The sequence below is a fragment of the Bos mutus genome, chromosome 14, assembly GCF_027580195.1.
Source record: "Bos mutus isolate GX-2022 chromosome 14, NWIPB_WYAK_1.1, whole genome shotgun sequence".
Classification (NCBI taxonomy): domain Eukaryota; kingdom Metazoa; phylum Chordata; class Mammalia; order Artiodactyla; family Bovidae; genus Bos; species Bos mutus.
This window is the reverse complement of record NC_091630.1, coordinates 27074780-27090056: the sequence shown is the minus strand read 5'-3', so window position 1 is coordinate 27090056 and position 15277 is coordinate 27074780. Positions and strand designations below refer to the sequence as shown.

At 36.6% G+C, this 15277-nt stretch overlaps 1 protein-coding gene across 1 annotated transcript in view; it reads right to left on the bottom strand.

The window, feature by feature from the left end:
• PKHD1L1 (PKHD1 like 1) overlaps positions 1-15277 on the bottom strand; it is a 184318-nt gene that overhangs the window by 97842 nt on the left and 71199 nt on the right. Inside the window, exons 29-37 of the mRNA XM_014480419.2 lie at positions 13902-14066; positions 12898-13019; positions 11076-11208; positions 9200-9395; positions 8941-9083; positions 8329-8433; positions 7431-7619; positions 790-960; positions 16-242 (exon numbers count right to left, since the gene is read on the bottom strand). Of these exons, the coding sequence (XP_014335905.2) occupies positions 16-242; positions 790-960; positions 7431-7619; positions 8329-8433; positions 8941-9083; positions 9200-9395; positions 11076-11208; positions 12898-13019; positions 13902-14066 (1451 nt within the window). The remainder of the gene's footprint in view (positions 1-15; positions 243-789; positions 961-7430; positions 7620-8328; positions 8434-8940; positions 9084-9199; positions 9396-11075; positions 11209-12897; positions 13020-13901; positions 14067-15277) is intronic.

Here is a 15277-nt window from a genome sequence, read left to right as displayed (position 1 = left end):
TCTTTATAGTCTTACCTTATTAGCACATGTGAGATTACTGAAGCCACGTCCAGTAATTGTTATCAATTCATTTAGTGTTCCGACGGATGGACTAATGTGGCTTATAGACGGGGAAAGACAACTTGAAAGCTCAAAGAGCAATCTCTCTGAATTTTCAACCCTGGTACTGTTCAGGGCACACAGGGGTTCTCTTGCTTGGCAGCCTGCCACAGAGCTTCCCAAGTGCAAACTCACGGGTCTGCCTTTAAACAAAAGAACTGCTTGTAAGTCATGGATAAAATTCTAAAACAAGAACTGTTTTCAGGCTACATTACTCTATTTTGATGATGGTGGTTTATATTCTGGTAAATCCTTTTTATTTTTCAAATGACAAGAGGAGCCCCAGGCACTGCAAAGTTAAAAGACCTGGACAAAGATGATATGGTTAAGAGTGAATATAAGATTAATTTTTCAATTTCTCTAAGGCCAGATCCTATGGGGAAAATAAAATAATAACATTATCTCACATTTTAATATATTTTCAGACACTCACAGAGTATCAGAACTTTTTCACATTACATCTTATTTGAGGCACATGAGGATTCTGCAGACTGGCAGGACAGTATTAACGGGATCCTCATTTTATAGAATAAATGCTAGCCTCAGAGCAGTCCGGACCCATTCAAGGTCATGCAGCTAGTTAGAGACAGTCAGAGCCAGTCATCTGCCTCCTACTTCAGAAAGACTGCATACCCCCTGGGTTTCCATCTTTAACAGAAGTGACAGGGTTTCCACCTTTAACCTTCTTACCCTGAGCATATGTGGCTTCAGTGCCCCCCACAAACAGGTGCAGGGGAATGTGACTGGTTTCAGCTGGGAAAACGTTAATGACTCCTTGGAGAAAAATGGAGTGAGCCTCATCAACATACCCGCTGCTATAATAATGGATTCCAGGTGAAGTAAACTGGTAAGAAAATGAACCTGCCATAAAATGAGATTGTACATAATAAATATAAGCAATTAATGCATCTTTGAAAATAAATTTGAAATGATCCTTCAGACTCACATACAGACGACAGGTTTTCAAGAATATGATATTTCAACAGAAGTAGTAAGGAAATGACTATCAAAAGACCATAAAATGGCTATAAAAGAGCTGTCCTGTATAATGAAATTCTATTCCATAAAGGCAAGCTCCAGCATTAATTTTTCTAGAAAAAAACATGTGATATCTGGCATAACTTACTGACTCCTACAGAAAAACTCAACAGGCAATGAAAAATAGTTCATGAATAAGAAGTTCAAGTTGCTACACATGAAGAACAAAATGGGAAGTCTAAAAGGCACATTGTACACTAAGCTGTCCTGGAAGACTGATTTTAGAGCTGATTTCAATCAACAGAAATTCATTACTTGCTACCAGGTTGGTATCATTAAAACACATACTTCAGTTATCTTTGTATTTTGCTTGTTTCAATATACTTTTCTGGTTGATTATTTCAGAATGAAAAGAGATATATCTGATATCAAAACTCAACTCTGATGTACAAAATGCCTTGCAGGCATTCATTAAGAATATTTTATAAATTTGAAGTATTTTGTGATAACAATAAAATGTCAACTAAACCATATCCTGTATTTGTATATATTATTTATGCAAAAGTATTTTAAATCTAAACAAATTTCTTTTTATTATATTTGGGAAAAAGAAACATGATGCAAAATGTAGCAAAGTGGAAACATACCTGATGCAGATTTTTCTCTTCCGTTGGTAAATCCTTTGCCATCATAAATTACACTTCCAGGACTGGAGACAGAGAAAACGCTGTATCCTATTCCCCTGAGATATGGATGTGCTTGCCAAAGCCATGTCACTGTGTCTCCCACAGACACATTTAAGACTGATGGTGACCAGGCATAACCTAATCCATGTACTGGGAGCAATTAAGTCATATTTTTTTAAATAAAAAAGGAAAAGTAGGAAAAATTCTTAATAACTATCTTTTAAAATATTGCCACTAGTGAAAAAATTTCAGTTAACATTATAAAATTTTTATGTGTCTAACTCAAACACATAATAAAAATAAACAGAAATAATGGAAAGTGAGATAATGTGAAGCTAAAAAAAGATAAATCACAAAACTTCAAAACTGATGACTAAGAGACAATCAGAGTCTTTTTTTGCAGACAATCTGCAAAAAAATTAGAGTCAATAAACAAAATTGTTCAGAAATATCACATGGGGCTATTTTTTAAAGCTATGATCAATTCTTTAAACTCAAAAATTTTCTCAGGCATTGAGGCATGCAAAATTCTACATAATTTCAATTTGGATATTTATTTAGAAGCCCACAATGGGAAACAAACTATAGTAATTCAGAAGGTTCTGAATGGCAATAAAACCAAATGGCAATTCCTGAACTTGGAAATTTTAAACCCTAGCCTTCTTAGACTCAAGTCTACCACTGATTCATACTACATGTGGCCCCCTATGTCAAATGGATAAATTCTACACAAACTATAAACAAATTATACAAAGAGATAAATAATACTTATGCTCTGAATACTCTGAAATATTATAATTAAAAATCTAATTCCAAGGTAACATGCCTCCATTTTATTAAAGGAACTTTTAAGTTGCATTATGTGAATGAACTTCTATAACCTTATGAGAAAGGTATCTGCATGTATAAGGAATCTGATATTTTAAGAAACGTATCCAAAGTTTCACCACTGAAAAGTAGAACAGAGAAGATGTGAACCCAGGTATCTAGGCCATGTTCTCAGCCACGAGACTATAGCTGCCTCTCCAGAATTCATTACATGGATCATAAGCATTCCAACAGCTTGAAGATGATCAGAAACAGCACAGCACAGTGACAAAGGATCAAGAAGTCACTCCATCGATTCTTAGCTTAGAAAAACAACTCACACCAAATAATTGAATAAATATTGTTTTATAATATTTTTCCATCTGAATAGGCCAATTACTCCCTTAAGAAGAATTTTGTTGTGTTAATAATCAACTGAAGTTTCATGGAAACAAAAGAACGACTACTTATGAATTTTAACAGGTATTTTCTGTGCCATATCAACACCAATGACACAAACTAATGACCAATTTTATCCATCGATATCCAGCTATTTCTTCCTCATTTCAAAATTAGTTTCAAGTTCATGGGGATTTTGTTTTAAAATAGAAGTGGGAATTTCACTACAATTATCATCTCAAGAATGTACAAAAATAATCACAAAATAGACACTCGTGCTGTGCTTAGTTGCTCAGTTGTGTATGATTCTGTGTGACTCCATAGGTTCCTCTATCCATGGGGATTCTCTAGGCAAAAATACTGGGTGGGTTGCCATGCCCTCCTCCAGGGGATCTTCAGACCTGGGGATCAAACCCAGGTCTCCCACATTCAGGCAGATTCTTTACCATCTGAGCCACCAGGAAGCCCAAGAATATACAAAAAATAATCACAAAACAGAGACTATACAGAACTCAAATCCCACATATTGATTAAGAGGTATTGTCTAAAAACAATCCTATATTCATTTGTAAATATTATTTCAATTCTATGCTAACAAATATTACTGATCATATTATATCAAGACACCCAAAAGGCAGGTCTTGGAGTACCTGTACTTGGGACAATTCCTTTGAGAAGTGGAGTATCTTCCAAGGCATACATAAATGACAGAGGCGGGTAAGCGACTGCATTCACAGAGATCTTCACACTGACCCTTCCAGCCGTCCCTGCCGGGGTATGGCAGTGGATGTCACTGGAATTGACAGAAAGAATTTGACAAGGTTCATCCCCAACAGTGACTGTGGTGTTGCCTGGAGAGAAGCCATTTCCTGTGACCATCAGAGTCGTTCCACCCCCAATGCTTCCAGAAGTCGGGGTGACAGATGCTACTGTGGGGCTGCTGACAGTCAAGTTTCCCAGAGCCAAGCCTTTTGTTCCCACCACCACACTAAGAGAATGAAGTCCAGCCGGAAGGGGAGTCATGAGAACAGTGATGTTGTTTTCATTAACATCGATTGCTCTGAACTGTTGGTTTCCAATGAAAACAGAAATGTCCTCCAAGACAGTGCCAAAACCTTCCCCTTCAATAAGAACTTTTTCAGATCCTTGGATAGAGTTTGGGAAGATTCTTGTTACAAACACAGCGATGCTTTCTAAGTAGGAAAAGCTGCAGTTCCCCTGACACTGAGCAGGCACCCCGTGGATTAGGAGATTTACTTTCACAAGCTGTTGGGGTGCAGGAGATGTTTCACACTCAATGGCTGTATAATTCACTGACAGAACTTTACATGGAAAATGACCCATCAGGACTTGTGCACCAGCAGAAGAAACTGCAAATCCAGAGCCTTTTATGGTCACTTTGGTCATTCCTGTAGTTGACCCTGCATTTGGTGATATCATGTCGATGTTTGGCAAAAGTACAAACCGCCTATCAAGTTCACTGGACAGTGTGTTGATGGCAGTGCCCAGGTTGTAGACAGTTACTGAGACAATTTCCCTGATGCCAACATCCATTGAGTTTTGAGGGTCAATACGACACACAATGGAATTGTTACTACTTTCTTCTACAACACAGGATAGCTACCAATGTTAACCTGAAAGTAAAGTGAACAGACGAACAAGTCAATACATTACTCGAGCATGAACTTAGATTTTGCATTAGCAATGACTAAATTTGAAAAATCGATCATGTGAAAACTTTTTATTCATAAAATTAATTTGGGAGACTGATTAAGGTATATTTTGGATTGACCTTAAAACTAAACTATGAGGACTTCCTGGTGGTCCAGTGGCTGGAACTGCAGGCTCCCAGTGCAGGGGGCCTGGGTTCGATCCTGGTTGGGAAACTAGATCCCACATGCCACAACTAAGACTCAGAGCAGCCAAATAAATAAATAAATATTTTTTAAAAACCTAAACTATGATCATACACAAATATTTGTAGCTACATTATTGATAATAGCCAAAAAGGTGAAAAGAACCCAAATATCCATGAGCAAATGGGTGGATAAATAAACTGTATACCTTATGCAATGGAATATTATTCAGCCGAAAAAGAAATGAAGTACTGTTACATGGTACATCGTGGATGAACCTTGAAAACGCTATGCTTAGTGAATACAGCTAGTCACAAATGACCACATATTCTAAGATTCTATTTATAAGAATATTCACAAGAGGCAAATCCACAGAGACAGAAGGATTCATGGTTGTCTAGGGAGGGCCAGAGGTATGGAGGGGTTGCGGATAATATCTAAGGGTCATGGGGTTCCTTTTTGGAGTAATGAAAGTGAAAGTGAAGTTGCTCAGTCGTGTCCTACTCTTTGCGACCCCATGGACTGTAGCCTACCAGGCTCCTCTGTCCATGGGATTTTCCAGGCAATAGTACTGGAGTGGATTGCCATTTCCTTCTCCAGAGGATCTTCCCAACCCAGGGTTCAAACCCAGCTCTTCCGCATTGTAGACAGACGCTTTACTGTCTGAGCCACCAGGTAAGTCACCAGGAGTAATGAAAACATTCTAAAATTGACCACAGTAATGGATACACAACTCTGTGAATATATTAAAAGCTTCTGAATTTTGCACATTAAATAAATGCATTGTATGGTATATGAATTATATCGTAATTTTGAGCTGCTATAAATTAAACTATGAGGTTCTGGATGAAACATCTTCCTTGTATGCATATACAGAAGTAAAAAGAAGATCTTTATAGTCTTACCTTATTAGCACATGTGAGATTACTGAAGCCACGTCCAGTAATTGTTATCAATTCATTTAGTGTTCCGACGGATGGACTAATGTGGCTTATAGACGGGAAAGACAACTTGAAAGCTCAAAGAGCAATCTCTCTGAATTTTCAACCCTGGTACTGTTCAGGGCACACAGGGTTCTCTTGCTTGGCAGCCTGCCACAGAGCTTCCCAAGTGCAAACTCACGGGTCTGCCTTTAAACAAAAGAACTGCTTGTAAGTCATGGATAAAATTCTAAAACAAGAACTGTTTTCAGGCTACATTACTCTATTTTGATGATGGTGGTTTATATTCTGGTAAATCCTTTTTATTTTTCAAATGACAAGAGGAGCCCCAGGCACTGCAAAGTTAAAAGACCTGGACAAAGATGATATGGTTAAGAGTGAATATAAGATTAATTTTTCAATTTCTCTAAGGCCAGATCCTATGGGGAAAATAAAATAATAACATTATCTCACATTTTAATATATTTTCAGACACTCACAGAGTATCAGAACTTTTTCACATTACATCTTATTTGAGGCACATGAGGATTCTGCAGACTGGCAGGACAGTATTAACGGGATCCTCATTTTATAGAATAAATGCTAGCCTCAGAGCAGTCCGGACCCATTCAAGGTCATGCAGCTAGTTAGAGACAGTCAGAGCCAGTCATCTGCCTCCTACTTCAGAAAGACTGCATACCCCTGGGTTTCCATCTTTAACAGTGACAGGGTTTCCACCTTTAACCTTCTTACCCTGAGCATATGTGGCTTCAGTGCCCCCACAAACAGGTGCAGGGGAATGTGACTGGTTTCAGCTGGGAAAACGTTAATGACTCCTTGGAGAAAAATGGGTGAGCCTCATCAACATACCGCTGCTATAATAATGGATTCCAGGTGAAGTAAACTGGTAAGAAAATGAACCTGCCATAAAATGAGATTGTACATAATAAATATAAGCAATTAATGCATCTTTGAAAATAAATTTGAAATGATCCTTCAGACTCACATACAGACGACAGGTTTTCAAGAATATGATATTTCAACAGAAGTAGTAAGGAAATGACTATCAAAAGACCATAAAATGGCTATAAAAGAGCTGTCCTGTATAATGAAATTCTATTCCATAAAGGCAAGCTCCAGCATTAATTTTTCTAGAAAAAAACATGTGATATCTGGCATAACTTACTGACTCCTACAGAAAAACTCAACAGGCAATGAAAAATAGTTCATGAATAAGAAGTTCAAGTTGCTACACATGAAGAACAAAATGGGAAGTCTAAAAGGCACATTGTACACTAAGCTGTCCTGGAAGACTGATTTTAGAGCTGATTTCAATCAACAGAAATTCATTACTTGCTACCAGGTTGGTATCATTAAAACACATACTTCAGTTATCTTTGTATTTTGCTTGTTTCAATATACTTTTCTGGTTGATTATTTCAGAATGAAAAGAGATATATCTGATATCAAAACTCAACTCTGATGTACAAAATGCCTTGCAGGCATTCATTAAGAATATTTTATAAATTTGAAGTATTTTGTGATAACAATAAAATGTCAACTAAACCATATCCTGTATTTGTATATATTATTTATGCAAAAGTATTTTAAATCTAAACAAATTTCTTTTTATTATATTTGGGAAAAAGAAACATGATGCAAAATGTAGCAAAGTGGAAACATACCTGATGCAGATTTTTCTCTTCCGTTGGTAAATCCTTTGCCATCATAAATTACACTTCCAGGACTGGAGACAGAGAAAACGCTGTATCCTATTCCCCTGAGATATGGATGTGCTTGCCAAAGCCATGTCACTGTGTCTCCCACAGACACATTTAAGACTGATGGTGACCAGGCATAACCTAATCCATGTACTGGGAGCAATTAAGTCATATTTTTTTAAATAAAAAAGGAAAAGTAGGAAAAATTCTTAATAACTATCTTTTAAAATATTGCCACTAGTGAAAAAATTTCAGTTAACATTATAAAATTTTTATGTGTCTAACTCAAACACATAATAAAAATAAACAGAAATAATGGAAAGTGAGATAATGTGAAGCTAAGGAAAAGATAAATCACAAAACTTCAAAACTGATGACTAAGAGACAATCAGAGTCTTTTTTGCAGACAATCTGCAAAAAATTAGAGTCAATAAACAAAATTGTTCAGAAATATCACATGGGGCTATTTTTTAAAGCTATGATCAATTCTTTAAACTCAAAAATTTTCTCAGGCATTGAGGCATGCAAAATTCTACATAATTTCAATTTGGATATTTATTTAGAAGCCCACAATGGGAAACAAACTATAGTAATTCAGAAGGTTCTGAATGGCAATAAAACCAAATGGCAATTCCTGAACTTGGAAATTTTAAACCTAGCCTTCTTAGACTCAAGTCTACCACTGATTCATACTACATGTGGCCCCCTATGTCAAATGGATAAATTCTACACAAACTATAAACAAATTATACAAAGAGATAACAATACTTATGCTCTGAATACTCTGAAGTATTATAATTAAAAATCTAATTCCAAGGTAACATGCCTCCATTATTTACAACATATAAAGGCCATCTTATACCTGAATCTTCCCCATTGTTGGTAATCCTAAATACATTCCCTGTTGAATGTAGAACACATTTTATGACAGTTTGTGATGATGATGTCACATTGCAAGGGAAGGACCCTGGAAAGAATAAAGATGGGGGAAAATACATTTTCTCAAATAGTTTTTGAGAAATACAGAGATGAAGCATAAGTAATAGATAGTCAAAGCCCTAGAAAGCTCCAATTACACAGTAGGATCTTTGGTATTTTTTTCTGATAGTAATTATGTTGAGTACTGATTACTTTTAGAACAGAGACCTCTCATTTAAAGTGTTTGATACACATTAAATATTCAGACTATTTACTGGAGATGATGAGGGGCAGTGAAGCCTGGAGTGCTGCAATCCATGGGGTTGCAAAGAGTCGGACACAACTGAGCGACTGAACAACAATAACAAACTATCAAAATCAAAAACAGTTAGTTTCTTTTATACCAGCTAACCAAATACACTTAACCTTTTATACATTAATAGAAAATATGAAGCTTCCATGACTGAGAGTATTTGTGTAATAACTCGGCACCCAGAGCACATCCTTTAAGATGAGAAATAGGATAACAGCCCTCCTGTGAGGATGAAATTATTACCTAAAAGCACAGTGTTCTCAGTTGGGATCGTGCTGAATCCAAAACCCATTATAGTGATTTCAGTTCCACCATATAAGGAGCCTTTCTGTGGAAACATGTTGGTCACTTCCAAAATATACTGTATAGAAGCACTTAACTTGTCTCTGCAAAAAAAAAATTAACAGCTATTTCAAGGAGCCTTACATGGGGTCATATTGCTTAACTCTACTTAGGACATGGTTCATTTAAGAGAAAATAATTGAATATCAAATTACCATACCTTGTTGATGCAAAACCCCAGTTTGTGACTTCGACACAGATATCATGTTTTCCAGGAGACAACTTGGGCAAAAGGCATCTAATGTCTGTGAAGTTCCGGTGAAGGACCTGGCAGGATTTCCCTCCAACGTAGACCTCCGTGTTTTGTGTCAGTTCATTTCCAAAGTTATAACCCTTAATCATTAAATTAACTTCTCCTATTATTTTAAAAGGAAAGAAAATTTTACAAAAAGAGCCCATGTATTATTTAGTACAAAATTTGAATATTAAGTAAACCAACTCATCTCTTATCTTTCATTGGATTTAGGACATCCTAACACTTTGGCTGTGTGGATCACAATAAACTGTGGAAAATTCTGAAAGAGATGGGAATACCACACCACCTGACCTGCCTCTTGAGAAACCTATATGCAGGTCAGGATGCAGCAGTTAGAACTGGACATGGAACAACAGACTGGTTCCAAATAGGAAAGGAGTACGTCAAGGCTGTATATTGTCACCCTGCTTATTTAACTTATATGCAGAGTACATCATGAGAAACGCTGGCTGGAAGAAGCACAAGCTGGAAACAAGATTGCTGGGAGAAATGTCAATAACCTCAGATATACTGATGACACCACCCTTATGGCAGAAAGTGAAGAGGAACTAAAAAGCCTCTTGATGAAAGTGAAAGAGGAGAGTGAAAAAGTTGGCTTAAAGCTCAACATTCAGAAAACGAAGATCATGGCATCTGGTCCCATCACTTCATGGGAAATAGATGGGGAAACAGTGGAAACAATGTCAGACTTTATTTTGGGGGGCTCCAAAATCACTGCAGATGGTGACTGCAGCCATGAAATTAAAAGACGCTTACTCCTTGGAAGGAAAGTTATAACCAACCTAGATAGCATATTCAAAAGCAGAGACATTACTTTGCCAACAAAGGTCCGTCTAGTCAAGGCTCTGGTTTTTCCAGTGGTCATGTATGGATGTGAGAGTTGGACTGTGAAGAAAGATGAGCACCGAAGAATTGATGCTTTTGAACTGTGGTGTTGGAGAAGACTCTTGAGAGTCCCTTGGACTGCAAGGAGATCCAACCAGTCCATTCTAAAGGAGATCAGTCCTGGGTGTTTATTGGAAGGACTGATGCTAAAGCTGAAACTCCAATACTTTGGCCACCTCATGCGAAGAGTTGACACATTGGAAAAGACTCTGATGCTGGGAGGGATTGGGGCAGGAGGAGAAGGAGACTACAGAGGATGAGATGGCTGGATGGCATCACCGACTCGATGGACATGAGTTTGAGTGAACTCCGGGAGTTGGTGATGGACAGGGAGGCCTGGTGTGCTGTGATTCATGGGGTCGCAAAGAGTCAGACACAACAGAGTGACTGAACTGAACTGATCTGAACACTTTCAGAAGTAAAAGAAAATCAGTGAAAGAATTGATAGCTGCCAGAGGGAGATAAAATTCATGTTCAATTGTTTAACAGGGAAAAGAAGATGGCAAAGAATTTTTTTTAATTTAAATTTTTCTTATTGCATATGTTCTAAGTGATATAATAAACAGACCAGTTCATGGTTAAAAAAGAAAACCTGTGACAGGTTTTGCTTCAAGAAACATAACTGCAGGAGAAACTGCTTCAACAGCCTGTCCAGAAATGGCACAAATACATATATTATTATATATGTATTCTGTTCTGTTCTGTTTAGTCGCCCAGTCATGTCCAACTATTTGTGATCGCATAGACTGCAGCACGCCAGGCCTCTGTCACTCACCATCTCCCGAAGTTTGCCCAAGTTCATGTCCATTGCATCAGACAAATACATATATTGTCCAATGCACTGGATATACACATATATATATCAAAAGACTAATTTTGTTGAAGAATTCCTTACCCAATATTATCCGTACTTTTGGACTAAAATCGGTTATAACTGGAGTCTGTAAACAACTATAACTATAAGCATTTTTTGCTGTGGCTTGAACTCCACTGGTAATAACTGAAATATCAACTGTACCCTCAATTCTCTGAAACAAGAGGGAAAAGTAAAACAATTAGAAAATACTAAATGTTAAGATACAGAAATTCCATGGCTAAAAGCAAAAAGAATCTCTCAAAATAAACCTTTAAAGATTTTTTTCCCCAAAGTCATGAATCAGAGTAATTACCAGATACTCTGAAAGTTGTGATGTCAAAGGAGGAAAGTTATTGTACCAAATGTAGGTTATATGTTTAAATTCTTAGATAAAGGTATATGATATAGTGGTTTTGTGGGTGCTTATGATCAATTCAAACACATCTACATTACTGGATTCCCCAGGGTTCTTCAATGTTTTGGACAAGTGATTCTCTAATTAATAAAGCATATGATTCTAAAAGTTTTGAGTCTTTTGCTCTTAAAATAGGCTTGAATGAAATATTTATTCCTCTTCATGGACAAAAGACATTATTATATCTTTTGTTGACATGGTTCCAGAATCCAAGACTGAAACCTAAGAAAAATAGATGCTTTCACCAATACAGCACACAATTCCCAATTAGGAAAAATAGTTTTCCCAGCATCTAGTATTTACTTCGTGCCCACTCAGTGTTTAACTGAATGACATAATTTAAATGAAGTTTTAATTTGCTATATCCCCCAAATTCTTATCTCCATCATTCAGTCCAATGCATGCTCAAATTCGGGGCTTCCCTGATAGTTCAGCTGGTAAAGAAATGAAAGAGATCTGCAATGAAAGAGATCCCTGTTTGACTCTTAGGTCGGGAAGATCCCCTGGAGAAGGGATAGGCTATCCACTCCAGTATTCTTGGGCTTCCCTGGTGGCTCAGATGGTAAAGAATCTGCTTGCAATGTGGGAGACCTGGGTTCGATCCCTGGGTTTTGAAGATCCCCTGGAGAAGGGAATGGCTACCCACTCCAATATTCTGGCCTGGAGAATTCTATGGACAAAGGAGCCTGGCAGGCTACAGTTCATGGGGTCACAAAGAGTCGGACACAATTAAGCAAACTTCACTTCTCATATCAACTACATAGTAATATATACACTTGATTGCCTATAGCCTTAGATATTAGTGTCTTAACTCATCATCCTTCTGCACACAGTAAGTAAAACAGTTTTGGTTTAAATTTAAACACTATTTTTAAAAATAGAGGAACAATGAGTGGTCCTAAAATGTAAAATTCCATGGGAAAACTCACATTTTGTGTGTTTTCTCAACAAACTGAAACTTTAACACATTTAACGTATTTATATATTCCTTTAAAAAACCCAAAATGTCTAGAGTTGCTTCCCTGAATTTTTTATACTATTTATTACTGGTATATTTTTTCATCCTTGGATTTTCCTGGTCAACTCCCATTCATCATCCTTCCACTTCTGACAAGACACGAACCTGCTCATGAAACTCTTCCTGACATCCTCTCCCCACTGTATTTTACCTTCACTTGTGTGTTTACTTCTATTATTTCACATGAAACACACTATTTAACATTAGTGTATGTGCCTCTCTTCCTCAATGATGTTAAGTATCTAGATTGTGGAGATAATATTTTGTATTTGGATCTTGGCAGAAAAATGTTGAAGAATTGTTAAAGAGCATAATGAACCTCTGCACTCATTAGGTAAACAAGGCATTTGTTTCACCCTCTACTGAGATGCTCCTTAATTCGCACAATTTCAGAGTTAGAAAAAAATAACCAAAACTGGATGCCTTACTTTGGGTGTTCTGCAGGTTATTTTATTCAAATCCCCTTCAATTACATTGCAGGTTTCATTTCCGACTAATACCTTTGAATATTCATGAAAGCCAAATCCAGATACAGTCAGAAGAGTACCACCTTCATTAGTAAAAACACAAAATCAAGTAACAACAAAAACACAATAGATTAACAATAACAAAAAGACCCTTTGGCGTAATCTAACTCATCATTCAAGAATTGTCTAATCATCCAAGAGATGGGTTGGCAAGTAGATCAGGGACCACATAGCCTGAGCTCCAGAGTCTGGAATTGTAAAGGGGCTGGGCTAGGTGACTGAATGAAATAACACAGATTTGCAACTAACATTTGCTTCTGGACATTACTAGCAGCAACTGCTATTTTCCATAGTGTCTTCTTCATCCTATGCTATTTGTATTTATTCAACTAGTGGGAAATGAGAGTGAATTACTTTTAAGTAAATTAAAAACCCCAACAAAATAAAAATAACTTAAAATATAAACACAGAACACACCCAAAAAATCAAGACCAAAGCACAAAATCCAAAACTAAGCATGATCAAACAAACAAGCAAACAAAACGCAAAAGAAATAAAGCAAGACTGGAAAAATGCGTTATTTTCTTTCATCTTCTGCATCAGCCTCCCTTTCCCCGATTTATTCCTGGAACTTTTTCTGGGTCAAGTAGCTCCACTGAGACTGTGATTACAAATGGAGCAGTTGGTAAGCAGAATAATAACTAATAAATCTTATCTTGACATAATTAATGAGCTTGTTATAGAAACATGTAATAATTGATGATATTAATTCAATAACCTAAGACGTAGTAGAAGCAGTCACCCTGACTTGTGCTTCATAAGAAACAAAAGAATTAGTCATCCAGGGAATCACCGTGCCTTCCGAAGGAGGTGTCTCCTTTGTTCTGTACGAGGAAGGTTTGGAGTCCTCTCCCTTCACCCTGTTCTAGAAATAGTTCTAATTGTTTGGAACAATTAACTGTTACCTGCGAGGCTTCCAGAAGCAGGCCAGATGTGTGAGATCTGGCTCTGATAAATGAAGTGGAATCCCTTCTCCTCTGCATTCTGTGCTAGTCCAGTACCAGCGATGGACACAGCAACTGGGAAACGTCCAGCACTTCCGTTCAGAATCTGGCATTTGATCTCATTTTCTTGTGATAAAAGAAGAAGAAAATGGTCAAGAAATGTTTTTGTTGTATAAAATTACTGAAAATTTATGTTTGCAAATATAAAAGTGGCCTTCATTTTTATATTCCAAAGAAACATATCTGAGGAAAATTACTCATGTATTAATGGGAGGAAAACCTTTACAATCTACCTAATGCTATGGATCAGACCCTCCCAGAAAAAGAGTAAGGTAAAATAATAATGAGGGTAGAATAAACAATTTGCTCCTGAGTACTACTGTGGCAAAATAGTTACTATAATAACAATTTTAAATCCTAATATATAAGGTAATTTATATCAATAATTTAAAGATTTTGGTCCAATACATTGTTTATGTCACAAACTGAGTAAAATACTAGGTTTCAACAAGAAAAGTGATTAAAAACTAAGTTAAAAAACCAATTCTTCATTTAGAACAGTATATGTGTATTTACAGTACAGTGCATGTCATCACCATCATTGTTATTATTATATACCATATAATAATATTGGATATTAGATCTCAAGAATCCATAGAAGATGCAAATTTAAAACAATTTAAATAAGGAATTTCCCTGGTGTTCCAGTGGTTAAGACTCTGTGCTTCTAAGGCAGGAGGCACAGGTTCGATACCTAGTCAGAGAACTAAGATCCCCTGTGCCATGTGGTACAAAAAAAAAAGACATAAATGATACAGAAGATGAATTTACTTATATAATCTAAACTTACTAAAATTAGGGAAAATAACTAGGATTATGAAAGAGAATTTTTAGGTAAATAAATAGTTATGCTCCTCATTTCCATGAATAGAAAGTATCAATGATATTTAACTTTTATATTAATGGGTAGAGGTTCTTTTGGACTATAAGTCCAGGAAGATGGCTATGGCCTCTTGCTATGACTAATGTGACATTTTCAAAGCATGAGCAGAGGGGATTGCGGAATATCAGAGCAGCAATCTATGTGTTTTTGTGTTCCAGAGACATAGCAAAGAAGGAAAGATTTGAGGGGAAAAAGAACAAAAATCATCTGTTACGGATAGAGGTACTACACAACAGAACAAGAATTAGTCTGTGGTTATAACCAAAGATTAAAAAGATAAGGTATTTATCTAGAGGAGTTTCCCAATTTCATGACCACAAAGGAACTCTATAGGCAAATTATTATTGTAACACTGCTCTTTGATTCTATTTTCTCTTATAGAAAAACAATTAGA